Source organism: Engystomops pustulosus, chromosome 1 (genome assembly GCF_040894005.1).
Source record: "Engystomops pustulosus chromosome 1, aEngPut4.maternal, whole genome shotgun sequence".
Lineage (NCBI taxonomy): Eukaryota > Metazoa > Chordata > Amphibia > Anura > Leptodactylidae > Engystomops > Engystomops pustulosus.
In genome coordinates, this window is record NC_092411.1 from 49,409,077 (window position 1) to 49,430,133 (window position 21,057).

General features: G+C 43.4%; 1 protein-coding gene across 1 annotated transcript; it reads left to right on the forward strand.

Annotated features, from left to right (window-relative positions):
• The first annotated feature begins 174 nt into the window (after positions 1-174).
• On the forward strand, positions 175-15,489 carry FAM174A (family with sequence similarity 174 member A). The gene is made up of 3 exons (XM_072140077.1): positions 175-587; positions 11,914-12,045; positions 15,151-15,489. Exons 1-3 carry the CDS (start codon positions 277-279, stop codon positions 15,152-15,154), a joined length of 447 nt encoding a protein of 148 aa, XP_071996178.1. The 5' UTR covers positions 175-276; the 3' UTR covers positions 15,155-15,489.
• Positions 15,490-21,057: the final 5,568 nt, after the last annotated feature.

The window sequence follows — 21,057 nt, forward strand, 5'->3', positions numbered from 1 at the left end:
AACAATATGGGATGATATTATGGAGCTTCTATCGGAGAACATTATATAGTCAGGCTGTATGACAGGTAACATCACCCTGCACCGGGCTCCGTTACAACTTTGACAAATTAAAACAGAAAAAAACCCTCAAAGCTGAGGTTACGCTGCGGTCACGCGATGTCATCACGTTCGGCTGCCTGTCTCCTAGCAACCACGCTGCGTGCGCTCTCGGACCAGGAAGTGGCGCGTCCTCCCCAGTGCAGTGCGCGGGCGGCTCTCCTCTCCTCCGGGCAGCGGATGTGTGCGGGGAGCAGGACGTGGCCGCCGGGCGCGGTGCCGGGAGTCCTGTGTGTGCTCCTGTCTCTGTACTGTGTCACCCATGTACTCGGCTATCCGGGCCCCACAGCAGCCGCCGCCATGGCATCTCCTCAGACCGGACCGCAGCCTCCCGCTGCCGCCAATGGCAGTAGTTCACATAGTACCAAGGGCGATGCGTCCTCCACCGTGGCCGCTCCCGCCGCTCCTAAGCCGCAGACCCAGAGGGCCCTGGCCGTGCTGGTGCTGGTGAGCGCCGCCGTCATCATCTACTTCGTCATCAGGACAATCAGGTGAGATCTGTGCACACTGCAGTGATGTCATCACAGTGTGTGACGTCACGCCTAGTTTAACTGGTTTCAGACAGGACGTTTTTTAACTGTTGCAATATTCTGCAGCTGCATGTGAATTTCCTCTTAATTATGACCACAGGATTCGGTACCTGGCTGCCACAGAACTGGAGTTAACTGTTAAAATGACAGTCTGGAGTGGGATTTGCATATGAAAATTGCACTTCCAAATATCATTTTAACTGTTAATATCTCTGGTTCTCTTTCTGGTGACACCAGAACTGTGATACTAGGTGCCCCCAATCAAAAGTTATGGCTCTCAGTATCCAGTTTGTATTTGCTATAGAGCTGAGCGGATCCGATGGTCTGGTTTGGGTTTGTTGCTCAGATTCGACCATCTGACCTGGATGTATTGCTGAATTGGCGGTCGAACACCCCAATCTGGCAAATTGACGCCCCTGGTAACTAGCCATGGCTATAATTGGCCAGAGGGATGATCCCTATCTGTTTAGTAAATGCATGTCTGCCATGACACCATGCAAAAGTGCAATCTCTGCTGAAGAACTGAAGCTTGGCCTGTGGAGGGATCCATTAACCCTTACATGACTGAGTCATTGGTGCAGAATGTCCAGGTCAATTTTTATAGTTTGTTCTGCTCATCTTTAAATGACGACAATATCTTTGGAACCACTTTACATATCCTAACAATTTTTACTTTGTTTTTTTTTTCCTGATGTGTGAGAATTTAACTTGATAGGATAGTTTTGTTTTTGTGTGTGTGTATATATATATTATATTATATTATATTTTTATTATGCTTTTTTTTGTCACTTTTCCCATTTTTTTTGTTTTTTTTAAAATAAGCGATCAAATTGTATAAGCACCTACCTAAATATGTAAAGTGGTTAACCCATCACCATTTTCAATGTTCACACGCAGAGGGTTCATATACTTTTGCAAGCGTCTTCCACAGGTTCTTTATCTGCATTAAGCAGGATTGTGCATGTAAGCTTCACAGAACCAGAGAAAAGTTGGATTTTTAGATACAGCTGGCTACTTCCGACTAACTTTTACAGTGTCCATACACAATCTTGACGTTAAATTAAAAGGGAGATTCTCCTTTTTAATATGACACTAGATTTGTGTGTCTATGGTTCAGGAGTTATAGCTATTTGAAGTGTCTCCCCTTCCTCCATCCAGCCTGTCAGCTGTAGGCAGAATGTAGATGGAGCTGCTGGAAAGACTTGGCTTACAGTTTGCAAAAAGTACATGCACCCTCTGCATCTGTTACTGAACCCGTGAAAGGGGGATGGATTGACACTACATATTTTAAAACATTTTTTGTAAAAATGTATTTAGGTTTACTACTTGTGAAAATATAATTTTTATCATATTTGTTGTCATTTATTTGGCCAATTTTATGAAGAAAAAAAAATTGTTATAAAACTATCTTATCAAGTTAGTCTCACATGTCATGGAAAAAAAGTAAAAGGTGTTATGATATGTAAAGCTTTTCCAGCGATAATTGACCTTGGACATCAATGACTTTTGGTCATAAAGGGGTTAATATGACACCTAGGTTGTGTTTCTAGGTGCCAGGGTTCAGCAGATATGACTGATTAAATTTTGACACTATCCTGCCATGTATATACATGCTATCTCCATGAGGAATGTGAAAATAGGACATCTATAGCCATGTGGCAGTTTTTAAGGGGTTAATGGTGGCAGATAGTGATGTCTTCCCACTTGTCAACACTTCTTGCGATTAGACGATCCAGGGGTTCTCCTCCATAGGAATCGGGGGTCCTTCTGTTGTACTTTAAGAATTAGATGATAAAATGATATACCGTATTTTCCGGACTATAAGGCGCACTTAAAAGCCTTGGATTTCCGTGGAAATCCAAAGTGCGCCTTATAGTCCGGTGCGCCCTATGTATGGCGCTGGGCAGCGGACCATACTTACATAGGTCCCCGTTACCGGAGACAGCAGATCTCCAGCGGGAACTGCAGACCACGCGGCACGAACAACTTCTGCCGCGTGGTCTGCAGTTCCCGCTGGAGATCTGCTGTCTCCGGTAGCGGGAACCTATGTAAGTATGGTCCGCTGCCATCCTCCACCTCCCCCTCACCTTCCCCACTCACCTTCCCCGCGTCGCCGCGTCTCGTCGGGTCTCTTCTCCGCGTTGCGTCCCGTCGGGTCTCCGCTCCGCCCCCGGACCTCCGCCACGCCCCCGGACCCTGCGCCTTATAGTCCGATGCGCCTTATATATGGAATTATTACATATATAAGGCGCATCGGACTAATGCGCCTTATAGTCCGGTGCGCCTTATAGGCCGAAAAATACGGTAATTATAAAGATAAAAAGACTGGTATAAATAGAAATACTTTCCTTACTTACAAAAAAATTCTTTGTGCTTTATACCTTTTATGTGTAAGAAGAAAGGCTTACTCTCTAGACCAGTGGTGGCGAACCTATGGCATGAGTGGCACTCGGAGCCCTCTTTTTGGGCACCCAAGCCATCAATTCTTGCGCCCTAGGAACATGTGTTATTTTGAAATTTTGTGGCATGGCAATTTTTTGCCATTCTCATTTGTTTTTATTTTTGTCCATTCAGATTTTGATCACTTTTATAGTGCACTAGGGTTGCATCGATACCAGATATTTTGTGTGTGATATGATACCCAGAGAACTTTTCCAATACTAAATACTTTTTTTTTCTTTTTCTTGAAAGTATCATATTATCTGAATGTTTAGGCTGCAGTCACATGGGGCATTTACATTGTGTTTAAAAATTCAATGCAGACATGTGGGGGCTAGGGTCGGCCTAATCTAATGTATTTCAAGAGAAATGCATATCCAATTAGTAACGGTCAACCAGTAACTTTATGGATTGTAAAGGTTGTTCTGGTAAAATGTATAATTTAGGACTCATTTAGACAGCACACGGACATCAAAAACGCCTATCTTTTTTTTGTGTGAATGTCATGCTTACCCATTGTTTTCTATGGGTCTGTTTCTGTCCGTTTCGTTCCCAAATGTACAGACAGTGAGAAATTGCAGCGTGCATTATTTTGTTTTTTGTCTTATACATTTTATTTAATTTAATAATTAATCTTTAATTTATATATATTTGATGTATTATATGCTTTAAAAAAATAATAATGTAGTGATGTATAGAGATGTTTCAGAAGTTCCATCTCTGTACACAAGCACATTGAGCCTGTGACACAGTGTAACTCTAAGTACAGCTCTTAGATAACCAGTTAGCCTATAGTCTAGTGCAGTGGTGGCGAACCTATGGCACGGGTGACTGGTCTAGTGGATAGAGGCTCTGTATCTACACTTACCGGCCACTTTATTAGGTACACCATACTAGTAACGGGTTGGATCCCTTTTGCCTTCAGAACTGCCTCAATTCTTCTGCACTCTCTTGGTTTTCTTCCTATCTCTCTGACCGCACTTTCAGTGTCTCCTTTTCTGGATCTTTCTCTTCTCATCTTCCCCTCAGTGTCGGGGTTCCTCAGGGCTCAGTCCTGGGTCCTCTTCTCTTCTCCCTCTATACAGCCCCCATTGGACAAACCATCAGCAGATTTGGTTTCCAGTATCATCTTTATGCTGATGACACCCAGCTGTATACTTCTGCACGTAACATCACCCCTGCCTTAATCCAGAACACTAGTGACTGTCTCTCTGCTGTCTCTAACATCATGTCCTCTCTCTTCTTGAAACTTAATCTTTCTAAGACTGAACTTCTTGTCTTTCCACCATCTACTAACCAAACCACCCCTGATCTCTCCATCTCAGTCTGTGGGATCACTATAGCACCGAGGCAGCAGGCCCGCTGTCTTGGGGTTGTGCTGGACTCTGACCTCTCTTTTTCACCATATATTCAATCTCTTGCTCGCTCTTGCCGGATGCATCTCAGAAACATCTCCAGAATCCGTCCGTTTCTGACATTTGAAACTTCTAAAATGCTAATTGTTGCACTTATTCACTCTCGACTAGACTACTGTAACTCCCTACTAATCGGTCTTCCACTCTCTAAACTCTCTCCTCTTCAATCTATTCTTAATGCAGCAGCCAGGCTCGTCTTTCAGGCCAAACGCTACACAGATGCCTCCAGTTTGTGCCAATCACTGCACTGGCTACCTGTCTCCTTCCGTATTCACTTTAAAATAATAACCCTCATCCACAAATCTCTGAATAATGCTGCACCTCCCTATCTCTCTTCTCTCATCTCAGTCTATCGCCCTTCCCGTGCTCTTCGATCTGCCAGTGACATTAGATTAATCTCTACCTTAATTCGAACCTCCCATGCACGTCTCCAGGACTTCTCCCGAGTTGCACCAATTCTCTGGAATGCCCTTCCCCAGACTCTGAGACTAATACCCACCCTCCAAAGCTTCAAACGTGCTCTTAAAACCCATCTCTTTAGGCAAGCCTATCACACTCGCTAACTGCATGAAATGTCAACTCTCCCTTTACTAATCCATCCTATGTACTATCCTATCTGTTATCGGGCAAACAGCAGATATATACCAAGCTCCAGGCTTCTCTGCAGTCTTTTTCACCTAGGACCCTGTAAATAAGATGGCGGCTGATGGCTGGTTCAAGCAGCAACATCGTTGTTTAGTAAATTATTTATTAAATTATTTTATATTGTTCCCTTATAAAGAATGGCTGGACCATTATACAACCTCTTGTGTCACCCCCTCATCCTCATAGTCTGTAAGCTCTTGTGAGCAGGGCCCTCACTCCTATTGTTCCATATGACTGTTTGTTCTTTGTAGTGTAATATAGTTGTATATGTCCCCTATGATTTGTAAAGCGCTACGTAATTTGATGGCGCTATATAAATAAAGATTATTATTATTATTATTATTCTTCGTGGCATAGATACAACAAGGTGCTGGAAGCATTCCTCAGAGATTTTGGTCCATATTGACATGATGGCATCACACAGTTGCCGCAGATTTGTCGGCTGCACATCCATGATGCGAATCTCCCGTTCCACCACATCCCAAAGATGCTCTATTGGATTGAGATCTGGTGACTGTGGAGGCCATTTGAGTACAGTGAACTCATTGTCATGTTCAAGAAACCAGTCTGAGATTATTCCAGCTTTATTACATGGCGCATTATCCTGCTGAAAGTAGCCATCAGATGTTGGGTACGTTGTGGTCATAAAGGGATGGACATGGTCAGCAACAATACTCAGGTAGACTGTGGCGTTGCAACGATGCTCAATTGGTACCAAGGGGCCCAAAGAGTGCCCAGAAAATATTCCCAACACCATGACACCACCACCACCAGCCTGAACCGTTGATACAAGGCAACGTTTTTCCAATCTTCTACTGTCCAATTTCGATGAGCTTGTGCAAATTGTAGCCTCAGTTTCCTGTTCTTAGCTGAAAGGAGTGGCACCCGGTGTGGTCTTCTGCTGCTGTAGCCCATCTGCCTCAAAGTTCGACGTACTGTGCGTTCAGAGATGCTCTTCTGCCTACCTTGGTTGTAACGGGTGGCGATTTGAGTCACTGTTGCCTTTCTAACAGCTCGAACCAGTCTGCCCATTCTCCTCTGACCTCAACAAGGCATTTCCGCCCACAGAACTGCCGCTCACTGGATGTTTTTTCTTTTTCGGACCATTCTCTGTAAACCCTAGAGATGGTTGTGCGTGAAAATCCCAGTAGATCAGCAGTTTCTGAAATACTCAGACCAGCCCTTCTGGCACCAACAACCATGCCACGTTCAAAAGCATCAAATCACCTTTCTTCCCCATACTGATGCTCGGTTTGAACTGCAGGTGATTGTCTTGACCATGTCTACATGCCTAAAGGCACTGAGTTGCCGCCATGTGATTGGCTGATTAGAAATTAAGTGTTAACGAGCAGTTGGACAGGTGTACCTAATAAAGTGGCCGGTGAGTGTATATGGCAGGTGGAGTGTGGAGGTTGGGAGTACAAATCCTTGGTTGGGAAAATAATGATTTAATGCGTTCACACGTTGCAGTTAAAACTGCATCGCAATCAGCTTTGAGGTAGTTTTATGTGCAGTTTTGTCAATTGAACAGGTGAAAGACATGAACTGAAAGAGTGAATTTGATTTTGAAGGGGAAACCTGCACCACAAATGTCATTTACTCGTTCAGTTCATGTCTTTCACCTGTTAAATTGACAAAACTGCACCTAAAACCACCTCAAAGCTGATTGCGATGCAGTTTTAACTGCAACGTGTGAACGCACCCTTAGGGTGCTGTCACACGTCGCGTTTACCGCATGCGTTTAAAAACGCATTGCAATAGCTGGAGAGTGATTTGCCTAATTAAACAGCTGCTAACACCTGTGTTTACAAAACGCAACCGTTAACGCATTGTTAACGCATGCGTTAACATCGCGGTTAACGCATGCGGTTGTTAACGCATTGTTAACGCATGCGTTAACATCGCGGTTAACGCATGCGTTTTGTAAACACAAGTGTTAAGAGGTGTTTAATTAGGCAAATCACTCTCCAGCTATTCCAATGCGTTTTTTAACGCATGCGGTAAACGCGACGTGTGACCGCACCCTTAGAGTAGGGCTGCACAACCTTTTTGGGGCCGCACAATTAACAAAAAAAAAACACAGTACAGCGCAAATGCCCCCAGAAACCACTAGTGCATTATACTGTATTTGTACAATAAGTAGAGCAGACTACAATACAGCACGCAAAAAAGACTATATTAATAATGATGGAAATTGTCTGAACCCTTGCATGCTGAGCCCTGCCTACAGCCAGGCAGGTATTCACACTTATTATCTGCTGCAGATTTTTAGAGCTTTGTGTCAGAGGAAGCCCTGGGAGATGTAGAAACACCATATATGGACAGGTCATGATATTTCCCTGATGGTGTGGTCCCTGCTCTACCACTAACTCGGACATCTATTAAAAGGATTCCCATCAATGTCTCAGACAGATACTAGGGATTTGTAGAACAGGATAAGACATTCAGTACCGCTAATGACAGAAACCCAGTATTGAATCGTTCTGACTTTAAAACTATCGAACAAGTACCAAGGCTTGGATTCCTTGTGCAACACTCCTCAATTTATATGATCACACTTTTCACATGACTGTTATACATGCAGCTGACCTGTAGGTCCTCTAGGTCCCATAACAACTCATCAGCAATGACCAACCGCTAGTGACAGGTTCCCATAGAGACCTATTAATTAAATGCCACCCTTCTTGCCAAAATGTGTTTGCCTTACAGGCCCATAAAATCAACTTGGTTATCTTACCTGGCATACAGCCAGATCCACACTTTATTTCATTTGACCAGAATGATGTAATTTGTGAAAAATGTGGTGACAGGTTCCTTTTAAATGCTGCAGTCGCCATTGTCTGTGGGATTTGAAATTGTTAACTTGGATTATCAAATTAGGCAGCAAGGGCAGATATGAACAATGACAAAATAGATTCACTTGGCTTTCCCCTTACCTTGAAGGGACTCTGTCACCAGATTTTACCCCACTACACTGCCAGCCCCCTCAGGTAGGGTATGGAATGTCCTTTCTAGAATTGCCTCTTTTATTTGAATCCCTTTACCTTTGTAAAATCTCCTTTTAAAGTTGTGTGAAAAAAGCAGTCCAATGCAGAGAGCTATGGCCCAGTTCACATCACTGTTAGGACTTCAGTTATTGTGAGCCAAAACCAGGATTGGTGGAACACACAGAACAGGTGCAAGTCTTACCATTATACGTTACCTCTATAATTCCCAAAAAGGCTTCCACCTGTGTGCGCGACCACTTCTGGTTTTGACTAAGGGTGTGCTCACGCGTGGCGTTCTGGCGCACATGTTTGGATGCATTCGGTTTCATGTTACTATGCGTTTGGATGCTTTGAATTAGCGAAACGCACGCTAACATGAAAACGCTTGCCTCTGAACGCACCCTCGCAGAGATGTGAACTGTGCCCAGAACAGCCATTTGAGGACACTTGCCATTCCCCATTGCTCCAAGTCACAGTCCTGCTGCTACTACTGACCCACACAGATCTCCAGGGCCAATATCCATCACTGTCAGCAGCTTTGTATAGTCAAACCTGGTGATACAAAAAGTGGTTGCACAGAAAAGAGGGGGGAAAAAAACCCACGTCTGTTTTCATGTGCAAATGATGTTTTAACACGGATTAAATACCTTTTTCTTATTCAACGCTGGAGCAACCACTTTTTATTTTTCCTTGGATATCTCGGAGCAGCCCGACCTTCATTCACCTCTGCGCTGTGGAAAACTGACTGAGAAACTTGTATCACATGGTGTGCTGGCTCAAGCCGTTTCTATTTCCTTGATTCTCATGTTAAAACCTGGTGATAGGTGCCCTTTAGAGCCACATAATGACCTTTTACCCCTCTTTACCCATTTTTTATTTTTACTGTTTATTTTTTTATTAATTTTTTGTTGTGGAGAAAACTCTCCAAAGTTTATTTATCATTATGTGGGCCTGATCTTAAAGGGCATCTACCACCAGGATGAAGGACTGTATCCAAATGAGTCTGAGGGGCTCCAGGCTCTGTAGGTGTTAATGGAGCCTGGAGCCCCATCAGGCTCATTTGCATACAGTTTGATCCTGGTGGTATATGCCCTTTAACTCCTTCTCCATGTAGTGTCTTGTTCACACCGATGACAGGAGCCTCCAGTATGTGCGCCGTGGAGAAATTCATGTGGCAGAATGTGACGCAGACAGCTGTGATCTATATCCACCATTATGGGAGAGACAGGTTTTTACAATAAATGTTTTATAGAAACATAAAGTTATACGGCCGCTGTTTCCCTGCCTTGAGTTATCACGCTGCAAGGTCGTGGATTGTATTCTGTCTCCTGGAGAAATACTTCCTAGAATTAAAGGAAAAATAATAATAGGGATGAGTAGCTTGTGTCAGGCCTTCAAGCACCTGTGTTAGTAATTCACGTGTAGATTACAGGATTTCTGCTCGGGAGGAGTATGTGGGGGGGGGGAGATTTGTCTTCCTGCAGCAAATGAGCGCCGCAAACCCTCAAGTAAAGTTCCTGTGTGAAATGTCAATGAATGCAGTAATACATTGAGACTCTAGTGTGACGTGAGGAAGCTAAAGTGTCATAATTATGCATAATCTGTACTCGACAATAGACAATCTGCCTCTTTATTAGCGGAGAATTGCTTTCCAGCATATGCATTATGCTACCAGGAATGCAATGAATAATTTGGATTGACCTCAAGTTTTTTGAATCTCGGAGCTAGCCTAACAGATTATTATTATTATTATTATTATTATTATTTCTTTTATTTTCATTTCCATGTTATAAAATATTTACATTGGATAAGAATTAACTGGAGGGGGAATACGTCCTGATTTCATAATGTTCATAAATAGGGAATAATAGGGATTGTGTATCAAAGTGGTCAACCATTAGTCTTATTGGCGCCAGGTGCCAATCATTACTTTGGGAACATAACAGAAATATATCATCTAAATTGTTCTAGATACATTCTCTTGTTTCTCTGGCCACAGGATGCATTGTTATATTCTGGAGGGCTGGAGCCAGAGGAGCTCTGGAAATGCCCCCAAGGCACTTGGCCATTTGCTAATTTGCTTAATTGTTAAGGTTTGGGAAGAATTTAGAATTTTTGGAAGAATAAAGAATATTAGAACGCATCCCAAATCACATTGCCCAGATCAGGGAAAACATAACTGTTAACTGAGCAGCTTTCAATGTTTTGCGGTTGTTTATAAATGAGAGCCCCCACGTGATTGGTGGTTCAGTCAATAAGGCCATTCTGGTGACTGTAACCAATTGCTGTAAGTATGCATGTCCATGAGTCCCCGGCTCAAGGCGTTGCCTAGGTCAAAACTAAAATATATTTTATTGCCCCATCCGGTCCAGCTTTAGCTCCTTGATTGTTGTCAGCCATAAGATGCCATCCAGGTAGATAACTTGCTGTTTGTGTAGGGGGTAACCCTTGTAGCCAGTGATTAGTTGAATCAGTAACATGACCCAAACTGCACATCATATCGCAGAAGCTGCCAATCCCTTTGTTGTAATCGGTCCCTATAAGCAACACAGACTATGAATTTGCCCCATCATTATTATTTGCACACTGGGGCAAAGCAAATATAAGATGCACAATAGTACTGACCATATTAGCTACATACTATTAGCCATAAAATAATTCATATAAACTGATTGTTTTCCCCTGACAATCAGATTATAATCAATGACCATCACTTAGTGATTTGTATATTTTGGAATGGTTTTTGTTTCTAGTTATTTGACATTAAATGGAATCTGTCATTCAACTACTATCCCCTTCATGTAGAGTATGAGAAGTCATTTCTAGGATTCCCTCTTTTTTTGTTAAATCTCGCCTGTTAACCTATAAATAATCTCTCCCAAAGTCATGTGAGTCAATGTGAATGAGCGTAGATGAGTTTAGAGGCTGCAGAGGGCAGTGTCACTTCAGTTGTCCCGATCTTCAGTTCTATAGTCCCCAGAAACAAGATTTTGCTGTCACATTAAATAGAAGACTTTCATTTTTAAAATAAAAAGCAGGAGTGTGGAATTGGTAAGCCAAACTTCCAACTCTGACTCCTCAACTCCGACGTACTCCACCAAAATGGTCACTGACTTCAAATACAAAGCTCTGTTTTCCAGGTTACTCTACCTGGCCATATCTCCGCTTCAGAACTTCCAGAACCACAAGTATGATCCAGTTTGAAAGGGTTGGATTCCAGGATCCTGTTTCTAAATTGATGCGCCCTCTCTGGTCTCTGAGTCTGATTCCTCTCTGGCAAAAGAGACTTTAGATGACATCAATTTGTAGGTAAACGAGTTAGCGGCAGAGCAGGGACCACGCCAATATACATCACCATCTGTCCATATATGGTCTCCCTGGGCTTCCCCAGACTCAAGGTCATGCATGTGCCGTCCATTTTTTTTTTCGGATCCATTGACTTTTATGGATGTACGTAGTCCGCATGCGAGACAAAATTATGCATGCTTTTTTTTTTTCTCACTGCACATCCATGAATAAAAAGTTTTATTGGAAATGTGTATGTGATTGGGCTGAGCTCTGCCAACTGACTTTTGCATTTCATTTCTGAACACAATGTAAATGTGCCATTTGACCGCTCCCTAGACATTCAAATAATACTTTTTTTCTTGAATGTATCATATTAGTATTGAGTATCGTAATACTTTTCTGGGTATCCTATAAAACTCAAAATCCTGGTATCTGTGCAACCCTATACCAAAGTCTTAAGTTATTAAACGGTATCTGCGCCATTCTTCTTACATTTTATTCTATTTGTTACAGAACCAGAAGAAAAAATAAGAAAACCAGGAAATATGGAGTATTGGATACAAATATAGGAAATATGGAACTTACTCCCTTGGAGCAAGAGGAAGAAGATGATGACACCTTATTTGATGCCAATCAGCCTAGAAGGTGAGTATTAGTAGGTGGACACAGACACTGGGCAATACCATCCGCTTAATTCCTTGTCTAATAGGCTGAATGTCATATATGATGCTATTATCCTAGATCTGGTGAAGCATGGACTGTTAGATTGTTCATTTATTTTGATCTGGCGGACCTTGTAATACATGTCTAATAATAATAATAATAATAATTTATTATTATTTATTATTATTATTAATTATTATTTATTATTATTATTATGCGCCATCAAATTTCACAGCTCTCAACATTTACATGTACATAAAGATCAAAGATTCTTGCACAGGCAATGTTACGCCTTGAAAAAAGTCTCATGCCTATTTATACACATGAGACTTTATCCTCTCGGTCAACTAGTCGCCAGAAAATATCCTGCACCTCGCCGCTCTGTAAAGAACGCTGATCGTGTGGACACGTGACTTCTAACTAGGGCATGCTAGAGTAAGAATGGTTGCTGATGGTTCAGCCTCATGACCTTCTATTGCAACGAGCTGCAGAAGGGAAGAACTCTTTCCAGTCCATGGCCCACACCACTTAAAGGAACAGGCTGGGGAACTGATTCCTGTACCCGCAGTTGGTGTATTTAATGTCGCTATAGGCTCCTGCATCTCTGTTATATGTGATACGTTTACAAGAACAACAGGGAACAAATTTAACTGGTGCCCAGTTATAAATTAACCACCATAAAACTAAATAGTTAAAACTAAACAGAACAAAAAAAAAAATGTAAAAAAATGAGAATTAACAAAACTATCTGGGCTGTGGCTCATAGTATCGGCCCTTGAAGAATTACACTTCAGCCCACGTTTGTGCACCCCTAATGCATGACAAAGATAGATAAATATGGGAATTTATAACAGCCAGAGCTCAGCTGTGCTGCTAGTTTTGTGTAAAAACCTGCACATTAATTTTCTCAGGCTTTAAGAAATTGTTGATGGACAGGGCAGGATCGCTCTCTGTTGGCCTACCCTGCCAGGGGTGGCTTTTCTTCACGCCCCTTCTATGCCCATATGGCTTGGAGGTGGCGTAGTCACAAGAATGATCGCAATTTTATGCACAGAGCAAGAATTAGCGATTATTTCCATTTTTCTGGTGTAGAAGCCCTGATAAATCTCCACCAATGTACTTCGGATAGAGCATCTATTTTTGTAGCCAAACACAAACTAAGAAGTTTGACAGTGGGTGGAGCTAGACGTTTGGCATATATCAAAAGTTTTGCCTAAAATAGTCTTCTGTGTCTCTCAAAGTTTGAGTGAAGACTAGTAATCGCATCTGAGCATTTACAGGTCTTCTGCCTGCTCTTCAGTAGTGTTATCTCTCCAGGAAGGAGGCGGCTTTCTAGATCTGATGGCGCCTGCTTTCCCTAGTGCCATCGGGCATGTTGTATATTATTTGGACTAACAGATGGTTTATGCAGATAATGTAAATCTTGTAATACAGTTCTTCAGTGCAGGGTAAAATATTGCTTCATGTTTGATTTGTGTTGTAGAGTCATTTACAATAAAGCGCTTTTAAATGGCCTTTAAATGCATGTAAAATAGGAGAATCCGCTCCAAGCTTCATCTCTCAGGAACGGAGCGCACAGGTGGAGGGAATTCATCTGCCTGATAAATGGTGACAAGCGCCTGATACAAACCTGCAGCCTGGTGGCACTTGTGTATTACAGCGTGTAGAAGCAGAGCGTCAGGACTATAGATACGTGCTGAACACAACTCAAATCCCAAAGTCATTTCCTTTTTATATTATACTCCATTTATGACCTAACCACATCGCAAGGCTTCTCCCATCTCGCTTTTAACTCTGTGGCCACGGGAGAAATTTAAGAAAGGATGTTTATTCTTTTATCTTTTTAGGTAACTGATGGATGTCACTGCAGTAAATCTGGAAAATACTTAGGACTTGTTTTTGGTTGTTTGATAGATGTTCAATAACTAGTACACGTCCCCATGTCTTACTATGGGCTCTCACACACGCTGTGGTTTCCACGGATCCATACGTGAGGTTACTACGCATGCCGCAAATTACAGAGAAGTTTCTATTCCTGCCTATGTTTGCCCCTGTCTTTTGCACACAATGATGACACGTGGGTAGTGTTAAGGGGAGAAGTTCTTTGCGGGTTTGGCTCAGTCATTGCTGGTAATAATCGTAGGCGTAAACTCTTTAAACTGCACTAAGTAGGCAATGGATTTTAGATGCCCGTGTGCTGGTATCATCGAGAGGGATGACCCTCCCCAAAATGGAGGTGCACAGTGCTGCTAGCCACCTGTGATCAAATCCAGACCCAAACCCGATTTTTAAAATTTTAACTGCTCCACTCATCACTACTCTTGGGTCAGTTGTTTGCAGCCCAATAATGCACACATTTTTGTTCAGGGAGCCTGAGCTGGAGCAAGTCTGCATCCTCGTCTTACTACAGTGCATGTCACTGAGTTTGGAGCTTAAATCGCTAATTGTATTCTACTGAGAACATTGCACCTACTTGTGAATACAGTATATTTATGTGGCTTACTTATACAGAGAGGATATGATGCAGAAGTGAACGTAACAGTGTTTTCCAAAAGCTTCTTAAAAAAAATAGGCAGCATTCCATAATATAATTTATTACTGGCCTGATAAGTGCTGCCCCCTGAATGACTTTAGCAGTTGTGACCACCCATGGTCAGTGACTGGTTATATGAGTAAAGTGGGTACTTGGGTATATGGTCACTGCAGTGGAAGCACTGGGTTATTCATCGGATGAGTACTACCGGTATGTTATGGCACTTGCTAACACCAGTGAAAATGTAAAGCAGCAGCAGTAAGGGAGCATCACTAGCACTGCTTGTAATTGGTGCACTTCAATGGTTCAATTGTCCCTTTGGTTATTCCCCTACAAATGCATAATTTAATGCCGATGTTGTGTGAGACCGATGCTCATGACAAAGGAAGTTTTGATTTCTCAAATGTGATGTAGTGGAGTGACAGCATTGATGTCTGAACCTCTTCTGTAAAGGCAACAAGATGAGAATAAAGGGATGAAAGTGATGCCGCGTCAAAGAGATTCTTGACTAACTTTTTATTTGTTTCCTTTTTGTTCTTTTTTTTTTCAATCAGATAAGACGATGCCTTTTATTGTACGCTGTTGGTGACAACAGGAGGACGATCTTCTTAAAGAAAGAGAATACATTTGCATACTGTTTTTGCTATTGCTTATTTTGTACATACCTTATAGCAATATGAAAATGTACGTCACATGTTCTCCATTAAAAACTCTAATATTGTGATTATTATTTGCCTCATTAGTATGGTACTTTTTTTTTTTTTTCCTTGTTAAAGTCAGTTTTTGTAATATGTTATGTTATTTATATTTTCATGTGAAAGATATTATATTAATTTGCAAACAGATAGATAATGTTTTATTGTAAATAGTGTCAATAAAAAGCTAAAACTGTCCTTGTATTTTTATGTCCCTAATTCTATTTTATCTGTCAAAATATTGCATTAATGATTTAAATTGCTGCTCGGATTGAAGCATACTCGCCTTTTAAAAAAAAGTTAGCCGCAATTCCTGGTCATTATGTTACATCAGCTTTCATCTCTGCAGCATTATTTGCTATTCACTTGAAGCTGCTGGGTGGGGACCTAGCTGCTGTGACTCGCTGCTCCCCCTCTTCTATGTCATCTAACATCTCAGCAAGTGTCTGTCTTTCTAGCAAAGCAGAATTAAGCAGAGATCTCACAGGGAAACAGATAAGCGGGAAAGATAAGGGATGAGACCCAACGTAAGTGACAAAAGAAGCCATTTTCTGTAATAGAATATATTTATAAAAGTTCTTGTATTCACTTTTGATGTATGTAATGTTTGTTGAAAAGTTAGTCACCTTTTTAAAGGGGGTTTTCCCACATTCTCATATTTCTATCCCCTAGTGATAACACAATAAAGATCATTTTAACCACTTACTTTACAAGTTTATTGCAGTTTTAGCTCCTATCACTCTTCTGGCTGCTCAGGGCATGTTCCCAGGGTGTGGGCAGGGTCTCTAATCAGACACATTATAATCCATCTAGTTCTGTGGGGTGACAGTGTGGTTTCATTATCAGGGTACAAAGTGTATATACACTTTCATCTGGCTTATCTGGCTAACACACTGACACATAGAGAGATGAGACAGATCAGACGTGCATCATATTATTACAGACTTTTACACTGTAAGCTCTGCCACATCTTACAACTATGTGCCTGCATTCCCCTTCCCCCGGATCACTTATCTCACTGTAGCTTGCAGTTTGTTCCCTCTCTCTCTGCTCACAATGTACTGACAGGATGTGAATCAGTGAGAGTCTCTGAGCTCCGTGCAGGGAGTGTGACTACAGCCACACAACAGAGACAGACAGAAACTCCGCTCCACGATATCATTGAAGATGGCTGCCCAACCCGAAGTTACTGGTTTGTGTCTAGGGGCAACCGAAATTGTGTTCACGGGACTGATAGAGACAGGTTGGACTTATATCTGTGAAATGCTGCATTTTTGTTCATAACAGTGAATTGGAGAATGTGTTATTTTGTTATCCTGAGTACATACAAGAAACTTGTCTTTGTTGTCCTCCACCCCAGCAAGCAGTGTAATCTTTTGGGAGAATGTTGTATTAAATAGACTGTGATTTTCAACATCTATTTATTATTTCTGTTTATTTTGCCATTTCTGAGATGGTCACAATTTAATCCATATGCTAATGAGGCAGTTGGTGTACCCATGGATGTCCTCGGCACCAGGAACATTGCTATTCCTGCCTGGACCATACCCCTCTCAGATAAGCAGGATATTTGTCTTTTTAGAAGCATGGAGCAACATTGCAGAAAAGTAAAGTGGTTTTGTGTGCAGAGGATATACCCCGGTTCACCTACTGTTTCATTGAAAAGGGAATATCAGAAAAAAATATATAATGTTAGGAATCGCAGTGCATTTTTCCATGACGGCCCCAACTGGAGGGTGGCCCTTGACCTCTGTAGGGACAGGAAGCAGAGAGGTTAAATGCCCCTCCCCAGCACCCACACTCCAGTGGCTTCCTGTCCCTACACAGGGCAGGGAGTAGAGAGAAGTTTCTCTCCTCGCTTCCCATTAGTTGGGACAGTAAGGGGGGACACCATGGCGCGGGACCTATCCCTTACCCAGCACAGTTCCGGGCCTCGATCGGGTTGCGGCCCTTTCCTCTGCCCGCTGGGAACTGCGTTCCTTTCCGGCTCTGCCCGCAGCTCCTGGAGCCTAGGACACCCGGAACACGTGATCCTTGCGCTCCCACGCACTTCCGGTCGACCCCGGCGTCAACTTCCGGTGGAGTGACGTCAAAGCCGCGCGACCCGGTAAGTTTAAATTGCTCTAGCGTGGTAATCGCGTTGATCTGAGGTCTAATCTTCATGCCGGAGCACACCTCTAACCTGCGGCTTGCGAGTTTAAGGTTCCCTTTGGCGATTATTCAGGTCAGGTCTTTGGCTTCAAACATCCTGATATGTACACCTGTGTATTATGTTGGCACATACTATGTTTTATTGCACTACGTTCTGACATGGGCCACGTTTACCTTATAGACCCTGGTGGATCTCTCCTGGCTTACCGGTACCAGGTAAAATCCTACCCTTTAACCATCGCAGTGCTGATCTACAGGCCTTCAATTGCTATTATTACATTCTAGGCTGGCTGGTTACTGTAGTTCCTCTAGGAGCATGGAACCCTGCAATTTGGAGGCCTCAGGTCTGGACCTCATATCCCCACCTCATGTGAGTAGGGATTAAAGGGATAGGGTGGTGGGTCACCCGCACGTCCCGTTTATAGCACTTCCTTATCTGGGCTCTCCTTTCCTTGATAGGATCCCAAGGAAAAGGAAAAAGGCCGTGCTAAGGAGCAATCCTCCTCTGAGAGGAAGAAAACGGCTCATAAAAAGTGCAACATGTGCTTTGAAAAATTACCTAGTGCATATAAAAAAACCTGTGTGCAAAAAATGCCAGAGAATAGTGGATTCATCTTCTGACCCCGCTTCAGACTCTGAAGGTGCTACGGTCAAAGATTCTTTGGAGCTTGATACGTCCCCTTCCACCTCTGCAAACAGGATGGAATCAAGATATCTGCTGGCCTCTGAACACCTGGAGCCCCTCTTAAAGGCGGTAAGAGAGACCCTGAAAATAGAGGAGGTAGAAGAGACACAGTCCATTCAGGATGAACTCTTTGGTTTGCTCAAGGTCAAGAAGAGGCGCGTGTTCCCAGTCAACAATACACTCGGGGATCTGATTCTGGAAGAATGGAGGGATACGGAAAATAAAATTTCTCTTTCAAAAGAATTCAGAAATCGCCTTTCTTTTGATGAAGAAGAAGCCAGGCTATGGAACTCTGCTCCTAAGATGGACATCCAGGTCACTAAATGACCAAGAAGACAGACTTGCCTTTTGAGGATGCTCCCAGTTGAAAGATCCGCTGGATAGAAAGGCAGATAGCTTATTAAAAAAGAGCTGGGAATGTTCCATGCTGAACCTTAAGTCCAACATTGCTACAACGTCCGTAGCTCGCACTCTGTTCCACTGGGTAATGGAGTTGGAAAAGCACGTAAGGGATGGAACCCCAAGGGAGCTGTTACTCAATACCTTCCCGACCTTGAAAGCAGCCACCGCTTTCATTGCAGATGCCTTGGGGGAAGGAGTGAGGATTAGTGCTAAAGAAGGGGCTCTTTCCAACTCCGTAAGAAGATCCCTCTGGTTGCGCCAGTGGAGCGGAGACTTCAGGTCGAAGTCTAAATTGTGCGTCATCCCGTTCGAGGGGGAGTATGTGTTTGGGCCCGAATTGGACACCATCCTGGAGAAGGCGGTGGATAAGAAAAAGGGCTTCCCAGAATCCAGGACCAGTCTGAGGAAACCTTCCTTTCGTGACCCCAAAGACAGGAGACCATCCTTTAGGGGTAAGGGTAAACAAGGAAGGTGGAGTTACCCTAAAGGTGGAAGAGGCAGGGGGTTTCTGCTCAACCCCAGTAACTCCGCCCCGAGTTTCAGGAAGCAATGACGCCAAGGTGGGAGGAAGACTGTTGAATTTTCATTAGCAATGGAGCCGGATAACATCAAACCCCTGGATTCTGTCCATCCTCCAGGACGGCTACAAGATAAAATTGACCGCTCTTCCTCCCACAAATTACGTCCTTACCAGACAACCCTCTCGGGAGCTGTTGCTCCAACTCTGGACAGAAGTGCAGAAGTTGTTAGAGCTGGATGTGATTATCCCTGTACCCCCAGGAACATCAAAGAAGAGGACATTACTCTCCATTGTTCCTCATAAAGAAACCGAATGGGAAGTCCAGGATGATCTGCAACCTGAAAGGGCTAAACAGGTTCGTCCTCTACAAAAAATTCAAGATGGAGACAGTCTCTTCCGCTTCAGCTCTAATCCATTGTCAGGCGTTCATGTGCACAATAGACCTGAAGGATGCATACTACCACGTCCCAATATACCCCAACTCGCAGAAGTTTCTCAGGTTCGCAGTCCTGTCACCAGAAGGCGAGGAAGCTCACTTTCAATGCAAAGCCCTTCTCTTCGGGATATCTTCTGCACCAAGAACCTTTTTCAAAGATTATGGTCGAGGTAGTAGCGTTTCTGAGAAAAGAAGGAATATCCATCATTCTGTACCTGGACGACCTTCTGGTAGTAAGTGCCTCAAGTCAGGAGCTGATTCTTCACAGGGATATCACCATGAAGACTCTTCAACGGGTAGGCTGGATCATCAATACAGAAAAATCCAACCTAGACCCAAACATGAACGTGGTATTCCTGGGAGTTCTAATAGGCTCCACACAACAGATGTCTTTTCTTCCACCAGCAAAGAGAGAGAATTTAGTTCTCCAGGTAAACACGTTCAAGAAGAAGAAGTGCTGCTCCATAAGAGAAGCAATGAGGATCCTTGGGCTCATGACTGCATGCATCCAGTGCGTGCAATGGAGCCAAAGTCATATAAGGACACTACAGAACTGGGTGCTGTCCTCCTGGGACAAAGATCCTCGTCACCTAAACCAAAAGGTGGAAATTCCCCTCTCAGTCTTACGATCCATAGACTGGTGGACAGATCCAGCAAATCTGGAAAAAGGAGTACCCTGGCATCCTTGGCCAGTGACAGCTATACAGATGGACGCAAGTCAGTCGGGTTGGGGAGCGATTGTCGCAGGTCATCCTGTCCAAGGCCTGTGGCCGGATTCAGTGAAAGCCCATTCCTCAAATTATCGGGAGTTAAGAGCTGTACTGGAAACCCTGAGGTCCAGCTCACAAATGCTGAGGGGAAAGCATGTCAGGATATTCTCGGACAACGTCACTACGGTGGCATACCTACGTCACCAAGGGGGAACCAAAAATCTGGGTCTCCTGGCACTCTCAAACAAAATCTTCGCCTGGGCAGAAGACAACCTTCAATCCCTCTACTCCATCCACCTCAAGGGGGAAGAAAATCAGGCAGCAGACTTCCTCAGTTGGAGGAAGATCGATCAAAACGAGTGGTGTCTACACGAGGACGTCTTCCTTCAGTTAACAAGGAGATGGGGACATCCGTCAATAGACCTGTTCGCCTCCAGCAAGAACGCGAAGCTCCCGCGTTTCTTTTCCCTGGAACCTACAGTTCCCTTCAACCAAAGGGACGCATTCAGCCAGTCCTGGGGGGGGGGGGCTGTTACTGTATGCCTTTCCTCCGATACCTCTCGTGTCCCGGGTCATACAAAAGATCAGGGAAGACCAGGCGGAAGTTATACTCGTAGTGCCTTGGTGGCCAAAAAGGAACTGGTTTCCTTGGCTAAAAAAGATGGCAATGGCGGATCCATTCCTGCTACCACCTCGTCCAGATCTCCTGTTCCAGGGTCCAGTCCTTCATCCCAATCCGCAGGCTCTCCAGCTCGCTGCATGGATCCTGAAAGGAAGATACTGACAGCCCAGGGGCTATCCGACAAAGTAATCTCCACGATGAAGGCTAGTCGTAAGGTGGTCACCCACAGAATTTACTCCA